We start from the raw sequence: 22,244 nt of genomic DNA on the forward strand, positions 1-22,244 counted from the left end.
AGGTCATCAAACTCGCCCAAATTCAGTCAGGCCAGAGACACAAACTCCATCTGACTTCCAAGCCTGTGTCTATCCATTTTGCTGTACTATTCCATAAATTTTTTAAAAAAAAAAAACCTATTACCATCAAGTTGATTCCAACTCATGGCGACCCCACGTGTTACACAGTAGGATAACTCTGTAGGGTGTTCTTGGCTATAATCTTTACGGAAGCAGACCACCAGGCCTTTCTTCCATAGTGCCACTGGGTGAGTTCAAATCACCAACCTTTAGGTTAGTAGTCGCGCGCAAAGTGTTTACTTCACCCGGGGACCTTTATTTTTTTTGTAGTAGGTATTTAATAAATGTCTATTCTCCTTAAATCTCTGTACTTTTTATTAAAGTGAAATCTAGATGCAAAGCATCTTAAAAATGGCAAAGGGATTTAAAAAAAAATTGTAAGCTGCATGTTCTGCATTTTATTTCTTCCTTCCACAGCACCGTATCATTCTTATTTCATCTCCCTTGCCCTCTGACAAGGCCCAGGTTTACACCACATTGGAAAAGGAAGAGGGCTCTCTGGGGTCCCGTCAGTGGCAGCACAGGGCATTTTCTGGCCACCGCTTGGAGATTACCTACTCCCCTGTGGGGTTATAAAAGTGAAACGATGGGGTAGAATGGAAACATAAGCCCCTCCAGGCCTCTCTCTGCTTCTCACCACCAACAGCATAGTAACCTCAGTCTCCATAGATGCAAATGCTTTGCCAGCTTACCTTGCCAATGGTTAGAGCCAGTGTCTAGCACCCTGATGATCCTAATATAGCCTATAAATATGATCCAAGCCCAACTGTCAAGTTGCCAAAATCTATAAACCCCTGGCTTTGCTGGCCTGTGTTCTCTGAAACCCTGTGTCCATCCTGCTTTTTCCAATCTGATGAGAACAGGCAGGTCTATGCTCTAATACAAGTCTAATACATTCCCTCATCTGAGAGCTCATTAATTCAGAAAATTTGATTCATGCTCTACCCTCTCTCTCCTCTCTCAGGAATATGGGAGGGCAACTAAAAAAATGGGACAGGGGTATCCTTGCCTTCTGTCAGGGACTAAATGTGGCCCAAAAATTCTTACAGTATAGTGAGAAGTTAAGAGCCCAAACTGGTGATGGGCCAGACCGAATATTAATTCCAACCTTGGGCAAGTCACTTCACCACTCTAAGTCTCAGTCTGCTCATCTGTAAAACGGGGTCAATGCTGATGTTGCTGGATAAAGATGAAATAATGACAGATGTCAAGCTCTCATGATCATGTCATAGTATGCACTCAGTTTGCTCTGGTGACAACTCTGAGGGGTGGCGTTCCATCTTGCTTAGCCAGCAAACCAGAGTTGAGGCATAGGGGAAAGGTTATCTTCCAGACTAAGAATTCCAACAGCTAAAGGTAAATCCCAGACAGATTCTTTGTCCCCAGACCTGCTAAGCTGAAAATGAAAGGGAGACTTTAGGTTCTCATTAACTGCCTACTGGCTTCTTCCAAGTTGAGGCTGAATAAATAATCACTTGACCATAATGTTTAGCCCTGGTGGCACAATGGCTAAGCGCCTGACTAGTAACTGAAAGGCTGGCAGTTCGAACCCATCCGGCAGCTCCATGGGAGAAAAACCTGGTGATCTGCTCCCATAAAGATTACAAGCCTAGTGGAAAGACGGCAGTTCTACCATGTAACACATGGGGTTGCCATGAGTCAAAAATCGACTCAGCGGCACCTAACAAGTCAAAAAACACACATGTTCAATATTCACGGCAATTTCTTATGTTTCCAGGAAAAATACAAGAGTGGCGAGGTTAGCAAAAAAAGCTAAAATTTTCTTACACGTTCTCACTTTCTTCTCAGATTCAGGAGAACAGGGAAAGGCCAGGCTCCCCTGGATGGAAACAGAGCCCCCCCCACCCCCTGCCATGGCCCTGGTTCCCTCCTGGTCACACCACAAACTGGCAGCTGTCTCCTCTTTAGGAAAAGGAGACAAAGCTGGGGAAAGGTGTTATGTTTGCAAGCTAGCTCCAACCCAGAACCCCAGGATTCCTGAAATTCAGTGTGAAGCTACCGTCTGTGCGCGATCACAGGCATTTTTCCTAAAAGGAGTTTCTCTATCACTGAGCTAAATCCCTAATTGGAACTTTTAAACTCAGTCTCTCAGGAGAAGAGGTTTTTCTTAAACGTTCTAAGAGTGTGACGGTGAGAATTTAACAAGCACCTGTTAAGTGTTGGTTCCACCAGCCCCGCTAATCACTACAGTCAATCTAAAGGCAGACAGAAAACGGGGCAATGGATAACAGAATCTCTCCACTGGACACATCTGGGGTTTACGCCCCCCTCTCAGGGAAGCCATGTTCTGTACAAAGCCAGCCTTGAACCCTCAAAAAGGCCGCACTGTGAACAGGCATCAAAAGCTTTGGACCCTCCTCACAAGATTGTAAGCAGCACTTGGAGCTGAAGTTAGCACTTTTCATACCTGTCAGTTACTTTCAGCTAAAGTAGGTTGGCAAGGTCCAAGCCCAGAGATGGATTTACAAGCTCACAGTGGAACTGTGACAGAAAAAGAAACCCTTACATTTGTAGGGGGATGGACAGTGTTTTAAGTACCGGCTCCAACATTCGACCCTCACGGCCACCCAGTGACAACCCCTCTCTGCCCCCCTCCCCTGGTCCCTCTGAGGCACTGATTTCTCTTCCCACAGCTCCCACGTCGGTGACCACAGAAACTTCCAGCTTCCTTCGTACATCTGCTCATTTTTATCTTTCATTTTTGTCCTCAGTAGGCATCTTAGTTATCTAGTGCTGCTATAACAGAAATACCACAAGTGGATGGCTGCTCACGGCTTAGAGGCTAGAAGTCCGAATTCAGGGTGCTGGGCTCGAGGCGAAGGCTTTCTCTCTCTGCCAGCTCTGGGGTGAGCTCCTTGTCTCTTCAGCTTCTGCTCCTGGTTCTTTGGAGATCTCCATGTGTCTTGGCGTCTATTTTGGCCCATCTCTCTCTCTGCTTGTTTAATCTCTTTGATATCTCAAAAGACTGACTCAAGATACACCCTACACTAACCCTGCCTCATTCCCAAATGGGATTATAACCACAGGCATACAGGTTAGGATTTATAACACATATTTCGGGGGGACATACTTCAATCTATAACATCCTACCCTTTGGATACCCCAAATTCATATCCTTGCCACATGTAAAACACATTCACCCCATCACATCATCCCAAAAGTCTTAAATCAACTCCAAGTCCGAAATCTCTTCTTCTGAAACATCTCAATCAAATATGGCTGAGACTTTAGGTGTAATCCATCCTGGGGCAAAATTCCTCTTCATCTGTGAACCTGTGAAATCTAGAAAACAAGTTACCTGTTTTCCAAAGTTCAATGGTAGAACAGGCACAAGGTAGACGTTTGCATTACAGACAGAAGAAACTGGAGAGAAAGAAGGGATAACAGGCACCAAGAAAGTAAAAAACCCAGCAGAACAATTTACATTAGTTCTCAAGGATTGAAAATAATCCTCTGTTCTCTGAGACCATCTGGGCAATGGTCCCGCCCTCCAGACTCTGGGTGTTGGCCATGCTCTCTGGATGCTGGGTGGAGGCCCCTCAAGCCTGGGCTTTACCTCTGCCTTCCAGGACCACTGGGATGGCAACTCTGCTCCCTTGGCTTTGGGTGGCCCCATTCTCCTAGTCCATCTGAGTGGCAACCCCACCCCCTCGGCCCCAGCAGGCCCCATTCTTCTGCCACCTGGGCATGGCCGCCCTGCTCCCTCAGCTTTGGGCAGCAGCCCCACCCCCCCGGCACACCTTAGCAGCAGCCCCACACTCCAGAACCATGCTGGCGAAGGTCCAATGATCCGACTTTCTAAAACCTAGGTGCAATCCAGGAGACCGTGGCCCCACACATTGAAACCGAGAGTGCCCTGCTTCCCACGCTCCTTCCAGCAGTTCTGCTGATCTCCACGCTGCTCCAGGGATGGTCCTTTTCTTTTCTTAGAAGACAACAGATGTAGCTCCTTTGGCCTGTTTCCTGCCTGTAGAATTCCAAGAGGCAGGCAGCGTTCTTTCCTTCTGTTCTTTCTGTGTCTCCTTCAGTTTAAGCTGATGGGTTTTCTGCTGTCGTAGTTGGTTAGATCCACCAGTCACAGGCTTAATCTCTTTAACAAAAAATTATGTAGCCATGTTGTTGGTGAACATTCTAGGACACGTGTCCAAACCTAGAATATTCTTTTTTCATTTTGCACAGTTCGTATTTAAGTCTGTCTCTTTCCTCTTGCATTTTACTATAAGCGGCAAAGAGAAACCACGGGTCCATTTAAGATCTTGCTTAGAAATCTCATCAGCCAGATATCCAAGTTCATCACTTAGAAGTTCTACCTTCCACCAAACATTTGAACATACCTTAGATAAGTTCTCTGCCACTGCATAGAAAGCATCACCCCTCCTCCACTGTCCAATAATATGTTCAACATTTTCTTTTAAAGCCTCACCAGAAACACATTTAACATCCACATTTCCAGCAACATTCTGTTGCTGGCACCATATGTATTTTCTAAGACAATAAAGACTTTCTCTACAGCTCTCTTCGCTTCCTTCTGAGCCCCCACCAAATTGCCTTTGATGTCCATAATACTACCAACAGTCTCCTCAAGACAATCCAGGTTTTACTACTAGGCACCTTAAAACTCTTCCAGCCTCTACTCATTACCCAATTCCAAAACTGCTTCCACATTTTAGGCATCTGTTAGAGCAGCACCCCACTCTTCTGGTACCAAATTCTGTCTTAGTTATCTAGTGCTGCTATAACAGAAATACCACAAGTGGATGGCTTTAATGAACAGAAACTTATTTTCTCACAGTTTAGGAGGCTAGAAGCCCAAATTCAGGGCACCAGGTCTAGGGGAAGGTTCTCTCTCTCTGCCAGCTCTGGAGGAAGGTCCTTGCCTCTTCAGCTTCTGCTTCCTTGGAGATCTCCATGTGTTCTGGCATCTAGCTTACCCCATGTCTCTATCTCAGCTCACTTGTTTAATCTCTCTTACATCTCAAAAGAGATAGACTCATCATATCCTACACGAATCCTGCCTCATTAACATAACAAAGACAACCCATTCCCAAATGGGATTATAACCACAGGCACAGAGGTTAGGATTTACAACACATATTTTGAGGGGGACATAATTCAATCCATAACAGTAGGGCTGCGGGCATTTCATTGCAGCTGTGCACTTTAACAATATGCAGCCCTAGGTCTTAAATCCCAGTCTGCTTCAGGGAATACGGTCCAAATTTGTGGTCAGTTGATGAGCATGTCCAATCAAATATAAGTTCTGCCAGAAGCCCCTCAAGAAGCAGGGCAGTGCTGAACAAAAGGTGTGTGAAGCATGTCTCCCTCTCTCCCCAGGAATCAGAGTTGCCCTGGGGCCATCCTTTCCCCGTGGGGACCTGGAGACCTTTCCTACTCACATTCTCTTTGCCAGCTTGCTGAGCACCCACTCACCCACCCTGGAGAGTGGGAAAGAGGGGAGGGCAGAGGATAGGTTAACACAGATGGCGACCACCAGGAGTCAGAAGCAGGAGATGGAAGGACGGACAGGACAGGGAAAGTGGGCGACCAGCTGAAGATTAGGGAAGGAGAATTATGGTGAGTGATAACTCATAGGACAGGAAGGAGGGTCACTACGGGGAATATGGCAAGTGGGTGATGCTGAGGGTTGCGGGGAGGGAGAGAGGAAGCGAGGAAACCGACCGAACAGGAGGGTGACTAGGGGAGGAGGGGGCGTTACCTCGTGGGACGGGGAGACGATCGCGATGGGGCAAAGCGGAGGAGGATGGGATGCAAAGGGGCGGGAGATGCCCGGCCCTGACCGCGAGCACAGCGAAGGCGGCGGCGCTCTGCCCTTATAGAGCGCTTCGCTGCAGGGCCCCTGGCCGGTCCGGGATGCAGGGCGCCGGCGTCCCGGAGCATCCTCGGCGCGGCGCTGCTGGATGGGGACGATGCGGGCCTGCAGCCGCTGGGCTCCGCCACCGCCTAGTCCGCCTGGTCCGGCGCCGCCGCCTTCCCGCCCCGGCCACCCCCGGAGCCGCTGCTTACCTGCGCCCGGGTGCGCGGGAGACGGAGGCTGATGCAGAGGCCGGGGCGACACGGACGGCCGGAGACGTGGACGCGCGGACGCCCCCTGCCCGTGTCGCGGAGCCACGGCCAGCTGCTGCCCGGCCCACGCTGCCGGAGTCCAGCTCGAACCAGTGCGCCCGCCGGTGCAGACGCCGCGCTGCGCTCCGCGGGAGGCGGGGACCACAACTCCCACAATGCCGCGCGCGGCGCCGCCGCGGGGCGGGGGCCGCCTACTGGGGAAGGGGGGGTGGGGAGCACGACACTCTTACCTAAGTTCTGCGTGCAGGGGATGACCCGAGGCTGGGGATGTGATGCCACCGCGGGTGGCTCGTGACGGAGGGTCGGTGGCCCTGTGCACCAAGACGCACTGATCGCCCAGTCACTGGGTGCGTTCAGGCGGGCTGCCGGGCGGTGGTGAATGCATCAAGTCCAGCATGCGTTACTTCCTTCGCTCAGTCTCTTCTCCCTTGGTGCCTTCCTTTCTTTGTCTCTCTTTCCCTGTCTCTGTCTCTATCTCCGTCTGAGTTTCTCCTACATTTCCTCCCTTTTATTCTCTTTCACTTTCCCTCTCTTCCTGCCTCCCTCACTTCTGCCTTCCGCAGCGCCCTTTCTTCCTTACTTATTCAGTCAACATTTACTTTTGAAGGCCTCCCAGGCACTTGGAATGAAATCTCAAATCAAACAAGATCCTTCGTCTCCTGGCAAACTCATTCATTCAATACAAAGGATTCTTGGGCGACCTCTCTGTGCCTGGCCCCGTGCTCTGCAGTGCCGGGCAGTTCTTAAGTGGTCCCTGCCCTCTGCCAGTCAGAGGCTCAACTAGAAGTAGACTACTAAGGCCAAATAATCACAGGTATAAATACACAATTATTCCCTGGGCAGAGTGCTGCTAAGAGAAAGACAGGATAGGAGGAAAGTGTGTAATGGGGATCTAATCAGGTGAGAGAGAGACCTTAGGGAGCCTCCCTGAGCTAAGGCCTGTGGGAGACAAACAGTGGCCGTATGTGTGTTGGGAAACCCAAAGGAAATATACACGGGTGGGTTCTAGGAGCACAGAGTGGGATGGGGTGTCCAGAATCCACCTGTTGGTGTCCCAGAACTCACCTGTCCCTGTCCCAGAACCACCTCTACGGTTGCCCAGAATCCACCTAATTACTGTCCCAGAATCCACCTCATCCCTGACCTACAACCCACTTCTACTGTGACCCAGAACCCACCTCATTCTTGCCCCAGAATCTACTTCTTCTATGTCCCAGAATCCATCTTGTGCCTGTCCCAGAACCCACCTCATTCTGCCCCTGAATCTACTTTTACTACTTCCCAGAATTCATCTCTTCTGTGGCCCAGAATCCACCTCATCCCCGTCCCAGGACCCACCTCTAGCATGTCTCGGAATCTGCTTTATCACTGTCCCAGAACCCACCTCTACCATAGCCCAGCATCCACATCTACTGTGGCCCAGAATCCACCTTGTCCCTGTTCCAGAATCCACCTCTGCCATGCCCTAGAATCCACCTCATTCCTGTCCTCTCTCCCTTTTTCTCAACTTCAAAGGAGGAAGAACACTTTTTCTCTTTATTTTCTGTTAAGGCAAACCAAAACACACACACTGAGAAACCATAAAATGTACTCAGATTTGCTCGAAGTGTGGGTAATGAACACAGACATCAGATTTAGAAAACTTAAATAGGATGTTTCTCTGCACTGTCAGCCTAAGAGTGGTTGGGCCTGGAGAAATTGAGGAGAGGGTGGGAGGGCATTTGGTCTGTCTCACATTCAGAAATGTCCTCAAATTTAGACTTGTCCAAACGTTTAAATACATTCAGTCATGGCACCATACTGACAGGATTGAAAAAGAAAGACATTCCTCCTACGGTTATAAATGTACGTTGCCTTCCTGGATCACCCTATCTGTAGTACATTATAAATTGTCTATAAATCCTGTAATTATCTTTGACCAGTGCAATTACATTGCACTGTGTTTGTGAGTGAGCTTGTTAAGATATTTATTTGTCCAATGGCAATATTACCACATAGACAATTTTGCTAACCCTGTTTACCATTTTTGCATCTTAATTTGCTAAGAGTCTCGAAAAATGGAAAGGGCGGTGCTTCTCCCGACCTCTGGGAGACCCCTGAGAGGTGAGCTTCCCTGGAAAAGGGTATGCAGGCCTTCCAAAGGGGGCTTTTGGGTGAAATCTCCAGATAAATCGTCACTGTATTAATGGAAGAGCTGAGCAGAAGGCCAAGTGCATCTAAATTGCCTGCCTTCAACTTGACTGCCACAGCATCCTCCTCCTCTCACTGTCTTCTCTCAGGCAGTCATTCCCGACCCACTCTGGAGCCACACACCCTATCATTATGCCATCTCATGCACTCGCGGGGGGCATCCAGCTCCGTCCTACAGATGGAGTCACCCTGGGCCCAGAGAGAAAACATGCCTTGCTCAATCAAGGTCACGGCAACTCAGTAGGGAACGTGTAGAACCTGGAGAAAATGCTGAATTGGCGCCGAAAAGAAACTGGAATTGACTGGTCACTTTGGAGAGCAATTTGATAGTATTTGTTAAATACTCATTTAACAAAAAAATGAGCACACGCTAACAGCCATATGGGAGACCTGAGTTCGATTCCCAGCCAGTGAACCTCAAGCACAGTCACTACTCTTTGTCAGTGGAGGCTTGCATGTTGCTATGATGCTAAACAGGTTTCAGAGGTGCTAACAGACTAAGACTAGGAAGAAAGGACTGGCAATCTACTACCAAAAAAACAGCCAGTGAAAATCCTATGGATCACAATGGTCTGATCCCATTGTGCACAGGGTCACCATGAGTGGGGGACTGCCACTCAGTGACAGCTAATGACAACAACAGCATGTCTACCCTAGAGAAATTCTAGGGTAGATAAAAGAATAGTTGTGTTTTCAAGTTATATAATGCCATTCAGCTATTAAAAAAGAGGAGCATGTCTATTAACAACACGGATGAATCTTCTAAACAGATAATGAAGTAAAAAGAGCAGAATTATACTTGTGGTATGATTTCAGCTACATCACACACACACACACACACACACACACACACACACATGCGTGCACACAAAACATTATTCTATCGTTTTTGTGGGTCTATAGCCCTGCTGGTGCAGTGGTTAAGAGCTCAGCCGCTAACAAAAAACGTCAGCAGTTTGAATTCACCAGGCACTCCTTGGAAACCCTATGGGGCAGTTCTACTCTGTCCTATAGGGCCTCTATGAGTTGGAATCAACTCGATGGCAATGAGTTTTTTAAAAAACATATATACATATATTGGGAGCTCTGGTGGCACAGTGACTAAGCACGCAACTGCTAACCGAAAGGTCAGTGGTTCAAACCCACTAGCGGCTCTGTGGCAGAAAGATGGCAATCTGTTTCTGTAAAAATTACAGTCTTGGAAAACCTGTGGGGCAGTTCTACTCTGTCCTACAGAGTTGCTATGAGTAGGAATCAACTTGACGTCAATGGGTTTAGTTTTGGTTCTATACATATATAGAAGGAGCCCTGGTGGCACAAGAGTTAAGCACTTGCTTGGCTGATAACAGAAAGGTTAGCGGTTTGAACCCACCCAGTGGCTCCGCATGAGAAAGACCTGGAGATCTGCTTCTGTAAAGACTACAGCCTAGGAAACCCTATGGGGCAATTCTACTCTGTTATATAGGGTCTCTGTGAGTTGGAATCGACTTGACAGCATAAAACAATAACATACATATACTGATATAAAAGCAGGGGGAAAGCACTACAAGAAAATACTAATACATTCTCCTTTTTAAAATGTAAGATAATACAAGGTTTGTAAATGCAAAGACTATCCCTCAAAGGAAGGATAACAATGATAACTTCAGGAGAGGCTAATAAAGAATGAGAATGGTGGACAAAGGGTACTCCATCATTTTTCTGTAATGTTTTAATAGAGTTTGATTTAATATTTTCAAAAGGATTTAAAAGCTCCTAGAACATAACAAAAAACAGACAAATGGGTACTAGGACTACCTCTCTCCCTTGTTCCTCAACTACCTGATTCCCCCTCCCTGATGCAACCGTTATAACACATTTCTCACGCATCCTTCCAGAGATGCTATGCATTTGCAAATATACTGAAGTATTTTAACTTTTAAAAAGGAAATATTAGTATATTATTTGTGATATGGATTTTTAAAATAAAGGAAAAATGTAAATTACATAATAAAATTGTTTTTCAAAAATGAAAAAATGCTCAACACCAGAAAATCTTTTTATAGAATTCATCACATTAACAAACTAAAGGACCACAAAATCATCTAAATAGATGCAGAGAAAGCATTTGACAAAAATCTAATATCCATTCATTGTTAAAACTCCTAGCAAACAAGGGAGATAAGAAAACTTTTTATAAACTTGTTAAAGGTATCTATTAAAAACCTACCAAACTACAAACTAACATCCCTCTTTAACATAGATACAAAAATCCTTAACAAAAAAAATTAGCAAAGGGTAACAAAGTGGTGCATATCCCAGGAATGCAACCTTTGAAAATTAGTTCACTTACTGACAGATTTTTTTTAAAGCCCTATGGTCATCCCAAATGTGCAGAAAAATCATTCAACAAAATTCAACACCCATTCATGATTAAAAACTCTCAGCAAACTAGGAATACAAAGGAACTATGTCATCCTGATAAAAGGCACTTATGAAAAATCTACAAATAACATCATACTAAATAATGAAAGACTGGCCTTTCCTCTAAGATTGGGAACAAGACAAGAACTTTCATTCTTGCCACTGCTATTCAACATTGTATTGGACCTTCTAACCTATGCAATAAGGCAAGAAAAATAAATAAAAGACATCTGGAAGAGTAATAGAAAGAAGTATTTATAGTAGCATCAAAACTGTAAAGAAGTCAGGAATAATTTTTTTAAATGGGCAAGATGAAAAAAATATTGAAGAGCACAGAAGAAAAATGTGAATAATGACAATATATGTGAAATTTACAGTAGTGAAGAGACAGTATCATAAAGATGTCAAATTTCTCCCAATAGTCTATAAAGTTGAAAGCAATTTCTATCAAAATCCCAATAAAGTTCTCAGTGTGAAAACATAAATTGATCATAAAATTTATGTGGAGGAGGAAAGGGCCAAGAAAGTGGTAGACAAAACTACCTAATTAAAAAAATGCATGAGAAAGCTGAACAATGAAAAAGATAGACCCAAAAAAACTGACACATTTCAATTACGGTGTTGATGAAGAATATTGAATATACTGTGAACTGCCAAAAGAGCAAACAAATCTGTCTTGGAGGAAGTACAGCCAGAATGCTCCTTAGAAGTGAGGATGGCAAGACTTCATCTTGCTTACTTTGGACATGTTATCAGGAGAGAGCAATTCCTGGAGAAGGACATCATGCTTGGTAAAGTAGCGGATCAGAGAAAAAGGAAGACCCTTATCTTAGGCTGGGTTCTCTAGAGAAGCAAAACCAGTGAAGGGTAGATAGATAAATAAATAGAGAGAGGGAGATTTATCTCAAAGAAATGGCTCATGTGATTGTAGAGGCTGGCAGGTCCCAAGTCCATGGGTCAGGCATCAGGCTGGAGGCTTCTCTTGACTCATGGAGCTGCAGGGACTGACAAACAGAAGATTGGCAGGTCAGATGGCAGGCCACTGGCTCACCGGCTGCAGAGGCTGACAAATCCAAGATCAGCAGATAAGATGGCAGGCTGTTGACTCACAGACTGCAGAGGCTGACGAATCCCAAGATCAGCAGGCATTATGGCAGGCAGCTAGCACAAGTCCCAAAAACCAGAGGTCAGATGATGATGAGCCCGATGCAGGATCCAGAACAAGCATGCAGGCTGTGCCAGAATATATATATGGGATGCAAGCCACACCCCTGAGGAAACTCCCCTTACAACTGATCTGCTGATCACATCAGATCACATCATGGAGGATGATTACATCATTACACAGCTGCCAAATTACATCATTACATAACCGGCAAACTACTGAGAATCATGGCCCAGCCAAGCTGACACACAAAGTTAACCATCACAACTCTCAACGAGATGGATTAACATAGTGACTGCAACAACGGCCTCAGACATACCTACTATGTGACAGAACCAACTTGACGGCACCCACCAACAAGAATGAAAAAACAAAACGCGCACACACACAAAGGATATGAAAGGGCAATTCACACAGCAGGAAGGACAAGTGGTTAATAAACATGTAAGAAGATACCTTGCTGCACCACTCGTCAGGGAAATACAAATTAAAATCACAATGAGATGCCATCTTATATTATTCATGTTGGCAAAAATGAAAAAGGCAGATGAAGCTAAGTGTTGGTAAGGCTATGGAGTAACAGATACCCGTGCACACTGCTGGTGGGAGTATAAATTTGCACAATAGCTTTGGGCCATCTCTAGTAAAGTTGACAGAGTGCACACCCCACAACCCAGCAATTCCACTTCAAGGTATATGCCCTTTTTCCAGTTGCCAATGAGTCAATTCCAACTCATGGCTACCCCACGTATGCAGAGTAGAAGTGTACTCCATAGGGTTTTCAAAGCTGTGACCTTTCGGAAGCAGATCACAAGGCCTTTCTTCTAAAGTGCCTCTGGGTGTGTTCAAACCGCCAACCTTTCAGTTAGAAGTTAAGCACTTAATCTTTTGCACCACCCAGGGACTCCAGGTATAAGCTCTAGGGCAACGGTTTTCCAACTGGGAGTCCCATTAATGGCTGTAGAATTGATAGAGCTACTCGTGACCATAAGTTTAATAAAATAGAATAAATTACAATAGAAATCATGAGATATTTCTGCAAGTGTAGTAAGAATATTGTTCTGTGAAACTTTTGTTTCACTCGTGTGTGTGTGTGTGTGTGTGTGTGTGTGTGTGTGTGTGCACGTGCGCACGTGTGTGTATGTAGCGCTGGTCCCAGTGTAAAATGCATTTCTGATAGTGCATAGCAGTCCGGTAAGTTTAAAATCCACTGCTCTAGGGAAGATTCCACAGTACGACACAGGTACAAGAATGGGTATTGCTACATTTTGTGAAAGATGGGGAGCAGCAAATATTAATCCACAGGAAAACGCATACATAAAGTCATACGAAGGAATATAATACAGGGGTTAAAGTACATGAGCCAGATCCAAATGTATCAACTTGGATAAATCTCCAAAATACAACGTTGAGTTAGGAAAGCAAACTGCAGGTTGATAGATGTAGTATCATATGTATATGAAGTGTGAGCTCAAGCAAACAATACAGTATATTGTTCGGGGAATACATGCATGCATGTATATTAATATGTATTAATAGTAAAAACCTTGCACAGGGATGATCTATACCAAATTTAGGGTAGTGGGGAAGGAGGGAAGAGAGGAGGGAGATGGCATTAAGGAGGGGCACATGGGGGGTTTCAACAATATTTTAATATTTTACTCCTTTAATAAAACTAAAGTAAATAAAGAAAAATGTTAAGATTTGATAAAATTGAGTGGTGGGTATATGTCATGGATTGAATTGTGTTCCCCCAAAAATGTGTGTAGCAATTTGGCTGGGCCATGATTCAAAGTATTATGTGGTTGTCCTCCATTTTGTGATTGTAGTTTTGCATTAAAGAGGATTAGGACGGGATTGTAACACCACCCTTACCCAGGTCACATCCCTGATTCAATGTAAAGGAAGTTTCCCTGGGCTGTGGCCTGCACCACCTTTTATCTCGCAAGAGATAAAAGGGAAGGGAAGCAAGCAGCGAGTGGGGGACCTCATACCACCAAGAAAGCAGTGCCAGGAGCAGAGCACATCCTTCGGACCTGGGGTCCCTGCACAGAGAAGCTCCTAGTCCGGGGGAACACTGAAGAGAAGAAGTCCGACAGAGAGCAAAAGCCTTCCCCTGGAGCTGATGCCCTGAATTTGGACTTGTAGCCTACTGGACTATGAGGGAATAAATTTCTCCTTATTAAAATCATCCACTCGTGGTATTTCTGTTAGAGCAGCACTAGACGACTAAGACAGCATATAAGTGTTTGCTTAGTCTCTCTTTTAAAAAACTGTATTGTTGTAAAATATATATAACATCAAATTTTCATTTTAATCATTTGTGAGTGTACAATTCAGTGGCAATGATTACATACACAATGTTGTGCAACCATCACCCCTATTATTTGTTTAAATTTTATTTATTTTGTTGTTATTGTTGAGAGTATATACAGCAAAATATACACCAATTCAACAGTTTCTGCATGTAGAATTTAGTGCCATTAATTCCATTCTTTCAGTTGTGCAGCCATTCTCAACCACTTTTTCCGAGTTGTTCCTCCCCATTAACATAAACTCACTGCCCTCTAAGGTTTATCTGGAGCCCTGGTGGCACAGTGGTTAAGAGCTTGGCTGTTAACCAAAAGGTCAGCAGTTCGAATCCACCAGCCACTGCTTGGAAACCCTATGGGACAGTTCTACTCTGTCCTACAGGGTCGCTATGAGTCAGAATCGACTCGAAGGCAATGAGTTTGGTTTAAGGTTGATCTATTATTTCTGGATGCTTGCGATATTACACAATTTAAAATGTAAAAAGGCAACTTGGATTGTGGATTTCCATATGACTTGAGCTATTTGGAGAGATACAAGGACAGCAGTTTAAACTGTGTTCCGATTGTGAGGTTCCTGGTAGGCCCTCTGGGGCAATAAGAGAAAGGGGCAGAGGGAGTGGGGTGACAAATGGGTGCTCAGAGTTTCCTGGTCGGCTTTGCCCAGAGCACCTTGCCTTTTATTAGCTTTATATATTGACCTTCCATATTTACGAGGAAAAGGTTCTAGAAAGAAAATAAGTTTGTAAATCACTGCCCCTTGTTGTTGTTGTCATTAGGTTCCGTCTGGTTGACTCAGGCTCATGAGCACCTTATGTATAACAGAACGGAACATTGCCCAATCCTGTGCATCTTCATGATCGTTGGTATGTTTGAGTCCATTGTGTCAATCGTGGCTATTGTGTCAATCCATCTCACTGAGTGTTTCCCTTGTTTTTGTTGACCCTAGTGTCCTTGTCTAGTGGTTGGTCTTTCCTGATGATGTCACGTCCAAAGTAAGCAAATCCATGTCTTGCTTCGCAGGATCATTCTGGTTGTATTTCTTTTAAGACTGGTTTGTTTGTTCTTCTGGCAGTCTCAAATAAAAGTTGGGAAGCTCCTTTGGGAAATTTCAGGATAAACCTGCATCAGAACTTCTAGGAATAAGTTTGCCCATCTCTCCAAATTGATGGATTACATTGGATGATATAGTTTGTTTGGTTAGCATCTACGGAAGAGTAATTCTTTCTGTCCAGATAGCAGGGCCACCCTCTCATGTTAAAAAATGCCGAATGCGTTCCAAGAACAAAGCTAAATCACCTTGAGTTCATCCAATGAAGTGCTGCTAACATCTATTTAGTGTTTGAACAGATGGTGAGCTTCCTGCTTACGGTGCAAATAGGTAGAGCCAGACAGAAGTCGGCTGCTGGTGAAGCCTGGAGAGGGTGAGTTTTCATATGCTGGAGTAAATGAATTGGAACTTCTTCCCAAAGCCATCACCTACTCTGTCACTGTCTTCCTCCCGATCACTCTGTGCTTGGTCTGACTTATCACCTTTATTTAGACCACTCCAGTTATTCCACAGTGTCCCTAGGTGACACAAACGGTTAAATGCTCAGCTGCTAACCAAAAGGTTAGTGGTTCAAATCCACCCAGAGGTGACTTGGAAGAAAGACCTAGCTATCTACTTCCGAAAGATCACAGCCATTGAAAACCCTATGGAGTGAAGTTCTCTTCTGATACACACGGCTTCACCATGAGTTGGAATCAACTCAATGGCAACTGGTAAGGTATGCTAGGGTATAGTATGGTATATAGTTTTTTTGCTTTCTCTAGAAGCTTTGGGATACCTTTGGCTGGGCATAGAAGGCAGGTGTGAGAGCCTATAAGCCTCTCTGATGGGAAAACAGAGATGAGAACAAAGGCTGGTTTCCAATAAGACCTTAGACAGACTTAGCTCTTTGCAAAATCTGGAAAATAATTCAACCCCTAAATGAACTCAATCTTACTTTGGCAACATGCTTCATTTCCCACCTCCTGAGCCTTCCTCAGCAGTAACAGATCATGGCCAGTTATAGATTTATGGATTTCCATTTTTGTACTCAGTTAAGGGTAATAAAGTTCCCTGAGAGGCACAAGTGGTTTGTGATTGGCTGCTAACCTAAAGGTTGGTAGTGTGACCCTACCACGAGGCACTGCAGAGGAAAGCCCTGGTGACCTGTTTCTGTAAAGACTACAGTCACGAGAACCCTGTGGAGTTCTACTCTGTGATGCATGGTGTCACCATGAGTTGAAATCGACTTTTTTTTTTGGTTGGGAGGTGATATTAAAATTATTTAACAACCAGTGTACCTTGCCATTGACCATCAGAATGAATGTGACTATACAAAAAGATGGAAACAACCTAAGCGCCCATCAACAGATGAATGAATAAACAAACTATGGTACATACACACCATGGAATACTATGAAATGATCAAGAACAATGATGAATCTGCGAAACATCTCACAACATGGATGAATCTGGAGGGCATTATGCGGAGTAAAATAAGTCAATCACAAAAGGACAAATAATGTTTGAGACCACTATTATAAAAACTCATGAAAAGGTTTACTCACAAAAAGAAACAACCTTTGATGGTTACGAGGGAGGGGATGAGTGGGGAGGGAAAACACTAAACAGACAATAGGTAAGTGGTAACTTTGGTGAAGGGTAAGACAGTACACAGTACTGGGGTAGCCAGCACAGCTTGTCCAAGACAAGGTCACGGAAGCTCCATAGACACATCCAAACTCCCTGAGGGACCAAATTACTGTGCTGAGGGCTGTGGGGACCACGGTCTCGGGGAACATCTAGCTCAACTGGCATAACATACTTTATAAAGAAAATGTTCTACATTCTACTTTGGTGAGTAACATCTAGGGTCTTAAAAGCTTGTGAGCAGCCACCTAAGATACTCCACTAGTCGCACCCCGTCTGGAGCAAGGGAGAAAGAAGAAAACCAAAGACACAAGAGAAAGATTAGTCCAAGGGACTAATGGACCACAACTACCACAGCCTCCACCAGACCGAGTCCAGCACAACTAGGTGGAACCCGGCTACCACCACCGACTGCTCTGATAGGGATCACAGTACAGGATCCTGGACAGAGGTGGAGAAAAATGGAGAACAAAATTCTAACTCTTCCCCTTGCCCCCCCACAAAAAAACCCCAGACTTACTGGTCTGACAGAGACTGGAGAAACTCTGAATGCATGGCCCCCGGACTTCCTTTTAACTCAGTACTGAAGTCACTCTTGAGGTTCACCCTTCAGTCAAAGATTAGACAGGCCCATAAAACAAAACGGTGGAAACCCTGGTGGCGTAGTGGTTAAGAGTTCAGCTGATATCCAGAAGGTTGTCAGTTTGAATCCACCAGGTGCTCCTTAGAAAACCTATGGGGTAGTTCTACTCTGTCCTATAGGATCGCTATGAGTTGGAATCGACTCGATGGCAATGGGTTTTGGTTTATAAAACAAAATGAGACTAAAAGGGTACACCAGCCCAGGGCCAAGGATGAGAAGGCAGAAGAGGACAGGAAAACTGGTAATGGGGAACCCAAGGTCGAGAAGGGGAGAGTGTTGACATGTTGTGGGGGTGGCAACCAATGTCACAAAACAATATATGTAGTAACTGTTTAATGAGAAACTAATTTGCTCTGTAAACCCTCATCTAAAACACAATAAATAAAAAAAGAATGAACGAGGCTATAAAAACCAAACATGGCCATATCGATATATGACCCACATCAGCCCTAGACCAAGTGATAATAAAAATCGAATGCTCGGGAAATTTCAGAAAGGCTGCAGCTGAGACCATGAGCAAATACCCCCTGAAATTCCCAGCTGGAATGGAGAACTTCCTCCCACTCCGAACCTACTTTGTTTTACTTTCCCACCAGAGGGGAGTTGTACTGCTTGTCAGCTACTTCTAAGTTCTGAAAAGTCGACTGGGAGGACTACTCATTTATTCATTCAGTTATTCAGCACATAATTACTGTGCATACACTATGTGCTAGCCCACTGCAGAGGCATCACTAGGGCTGCAGGTGACACTGTCAGAGGGGGTGACACCAAAATGACTGTCTATAAAATTTTTGTGCAGTGTTTCATTAGAAATTTATTATTTTTTATAAAAATATCCCATAGTTAGTTATAACTACAAAAACATTTCTGGTAAGCCCAACTTACCATATCAGTATACCTACAGGGTTAAAACTCTATGCTAATTTACTTTTTAAACCTTCTAATGTGCCCCTGTCAGAGCTGTCATTATTACCCAATTACAATGATGCTTTGAATCACATGGTTTTGTCTGCACAGGCTATGAGCACGAGCTCTTTTTGTCCAATTTTCTGGTGGTTTAGCTACAATATTGTGGTAATTAGTGTTTGTGAACCTATATGAATAACTTTTTTGAGAATGAAGTAGTAATTAATGGCAAAGAAGGAGTGATATACGGGAATTATGATTTACGAGTAACATTAGTACAAAAAACATTACTAAGGATTCTGTACGGTCTGTATAGGAGGATGTCCATGGGAGGGGTGACACCATGAGTTACTGCACTGGGTGACGCCAACCCTAGTGACAATGCTGGCCAGCAGGTCACCCATGGTGGGCAGATTTCAGTGCATCTTCCAGACTAAGACGGACGACAGAATATTATTCGATATTGTGCTGGCAGATGAACCTCCTAGGTTGGAAGCCATTACATGATAGCCGTAAAATAAACTCAAACATGCCAATGACCAGAAAGATGGCAGAGGTTCTGTTTTAGACATAGGTCGCCATAAATTAGAGCAGACTCAAAGGCAACTAACAGCAAGCCCACCGAATATATAGCTGTGATCGAGTACTCCAGCCTCTGCATTGAATCCAGCACGAAGATATGTTTAGCACAGCCTGCCCGGAGTTTTCAAAAGCGTCAACATTTAAAAATGAGATGACACGTAAAAATCTAGATTTTCAGCTTCTCTTGATCACTGGCAAGGTCTGGCCACAACGAGTCTACGTTTCTGCAAAATAGCAAATTGGCTGGTACGTGGTTTGCGGCAGTCCAATTGAGTTTCTATTGCTCCCGAACACCAAGGGGGCAAGGACAATTGCCACCATGATTGTCTTTGCTCTGTGTGGCTGTGTGTTTACAGCAAGGAAATATTTCTCTGCACTCATTTCTCTGTCAAAAGTGGGAAAACAAAAGCCAGACCAGCAGGGATGAATGATTTTTATTAGTCTTGGCCCCTTCTTTTGTTTATGTGACCTGCCATATCCCATAGGCACTTGAGTTTGCAGTTCCTGGAACACAGTGATGCCAAAAAAAAGGACATCTGTCTCAGGGAGTTTGCAGGAGTGAGGATTAAACTCAACAACCTATGAGAACTTGGTAGCAGGCAGAGGGAAGGAAGGAATAGTAACTGCAAAGGTTTACAGCGTGAACAAGCTTGGAGCGGGTAAGGAAGAGCAAGAAGCCCATTGTGGCTGTGGTGGATGAGAGGGAGAGAGGAGGAGGATGAGTTTGAAGAGCAGACTCAGGTCCTCTCAGCTGCCGTAAAGAGCTTGCGTTTTCTTCTAAGTGGCATGACACGGATTCTATTCAACGCCTCCGAAGGATCCTTAACAAGACTTGGCTCTTGATATTCCACATAGGTTGGGGAGGGAAGAGTGGAGGGTAAGGTTTGCTTCTGCTTGAGAGAGTAAACCCTTTATCAAATCTCCACCTTAGTAAATGAATTCAAGACAGCTCCGTGGAGTTGAGTCTTTTTTGTGTTTCTGATTAATTTGTTTTTCATGCATCTGGGAGTTTGTGGCAGCTTGAACCAGATGCATTAGGGTTTAGTTTAGTGCTTTGTTTTGTTTTTGCAGACTTCCCTTTTGCTGTCTTTTTGTCTGTTCTTTCCCCTTGCTTATACGTGTCTAAGGTAGTAATTTATCAGTCCTGCCGGACTCTATCTAGTTGATTGGACGGTGGAGTGGGAGGGTGGTCAGGTCATGACGTGGTTGTTATAAACTCAACCTATTGTTTGACACATATGACACATTGTTTGACACATATCAGTCAGGCGCCCAGCAGGGGAGAGATGGCACACACACACATTATAGGAAGGTTTGATAAAGGGTTTGGGCAGGATTTAGGGAAACCTCAAGGGTGGTGCTGTACCCCAGGGCTAGTAACAGGAGAAGCTATTACCCCTTGTCTTACGGTTCTCTAGAGGAGATACAGAACCAGTGAGAAACATATGTTGTTATTGTTAAGTGCCCTTGAATCAATTCCGGCTCGTAGTGACCCTATATAACGAGTAGAACTGCCCGATAGTGTTTCCTAGGCTGTAATCTTTATGGGAGCAGATTGCCAAGTCTTTTCTCCCACAGAGCTGCCGGTGGGTTCAAACTGCCAACATTTTGGTTAGCAGCCAAGTGCTTAACCACTGTGCCCTAGGGCTCCTTGAGAGATATATATATTTTTGACTCATAGCAACCCCATGTGACAGAGTAGAACTGCCCCATAGGGTTTTCTAGATTGTAACCTTGATTTCTTTCCTAATCTCTTGGAGAGCCCTAAATATTAGTCTTTTGAATTCCGTATCAGTTAGTTCCATTGCTTTTTCTTCTACCAGAAGGTCGTCTGATTCTTTATTTTGGTCACTTGCTGGAGCCATCTCGTCCTGCTTATTTATATGTTTGAGATGGTCTGTTGTCTCCGAGACATTAAGATATTATTTCTTTATTTACTGATCATATGTACGTTTGTTTCATCCTGCTTTTTTGTTTTGTTTTGATTATGGCAGGTTGGGTGAGTGGACAGGTGTGTTTTGCTGCTAGCTCGTGCGTGGGCGCGATAGTTCTCACCTCCTGGTCTCACCACGAGGTGGGCAGGGCAGCAGCAGGCAGGGAGAGCCCACTTCACTGTGCACTGGTTTTAGACTGTAATGTTATGGAAGTAGATCACCAGATCTTTTTCCCATGGCGACTCTGAGTTGGTTGGCATCCAACCTTACGGTTAGCAGCTGAGCACTTAGTTGTTGTGCCACTAGGGCACATTATATATATATATATACATATATACACACATACACACAGAGATTGATTTACTTCAACGTATTGGCTCATCCAGTTGTGGGGACTGGAAAGTCCAAAATCCAAAGGTCAGGCAACAGGATGCTTACTTCTGCTGGTTCATGGGATTGTTGGGGTTGGGGGCTGGTATGTCCAATATCTGTACTTCAGGAGTAGACTGGAAACTTCTGCAGGCTTCTGTCCCAAGATCTGTAGGTCAGGCGACAACATAAGTGCAGAGTCGAGAGAGAGAGAGATCTGCCAAATTATCTATTTATAGGCTGAAGGCAGACCACACCCTAAGGAACCCCTCTTTCAACTGATGGATTGATTACATTACGTTGGGTTATGTTATGGAAGTGATTACACTGCATTGCATTAGATTACATTATGGAACAGCAACTAGTCTAGGGTTTGGCAAAACTGCTAGCCAAGTTGACACATACAAGTAACCATCACACGCCTTGAGGCCAAAGGGACAAGGAAGGGAATGGATATCACAATCTGGAAATAGAGACACTGTGTGAATGTTGTGCTTTTCCCAATAGGGACACATTATCCCCTGGAAACCTCACAAGGAGGAAGCTGGGGGGTGGAGTGGGGGTGACCTCACTCTCCTAACTTTTTATCTCCTTGCCAGGGCTCACCACTGGCCACACCCAACTGGGAACCAGAGGGCAGGGAGCCCAGACGGTGCCCACACAGGGCAGCCTGAAGGGAGGAGAAGAGAGCAAGAAGAAACCAGAGAGTGGATCTGGAAGGCCCAAAGGAAGACACCCAGTTAACCATCCAGGACACAGAAAAGAAAAGAGCATCACTGTTTGGATACAGGTAAGCCTCAGGTGTGTTGTCTGCCAATGATGAATATTATCCAACTCCTCCAACTTCAGAGCAGAATAACCTTCTGACTTCAGGAAGACCAGGGACCAAAGCAAGGAA

At 44.7% G+C, this 22,244-nt stretch overlaps 1 protein-coding gene across 1 annotated transcript in view; it reads right to left on the reverse strand.

The window, feature by feature from the left end:
- The window catches only part of SEZ6L (seizure related 6 homolog like), a 153,872-nt gene that overhangs the window by 10,642 nt on the left and 120,986 nt on the right, over positions 1–22,244 (reverse strand). The window contains exon 15 of the mRNA XM_023741798.1: positions 5,761–6,356. Within this exon, the coding sequence (XP_023597566.1) occupies positions 5,761–6,356 (596 nt within the window). The remainder of the gene's footprint in view (positions 1–5,760; positions 6,357–22,244) is intronic.

This window comes from Trichechus manatus, unplaced genomic scaffold, assembly GCF_000243295.1.
Source record: "Trichechus manatus latirostris isolate Lorelei unplaced genomic scaffold, TriManLat1.0 scaffold00190, whole genome shotgun sequence".
NCBI classification, from domain to species: domain Eukaryota; kingdom Metazoa; phylum Chordata; class Mammalia; order Sirenia; family Trichechidae; genus Trichechus; species Trichechus manatus.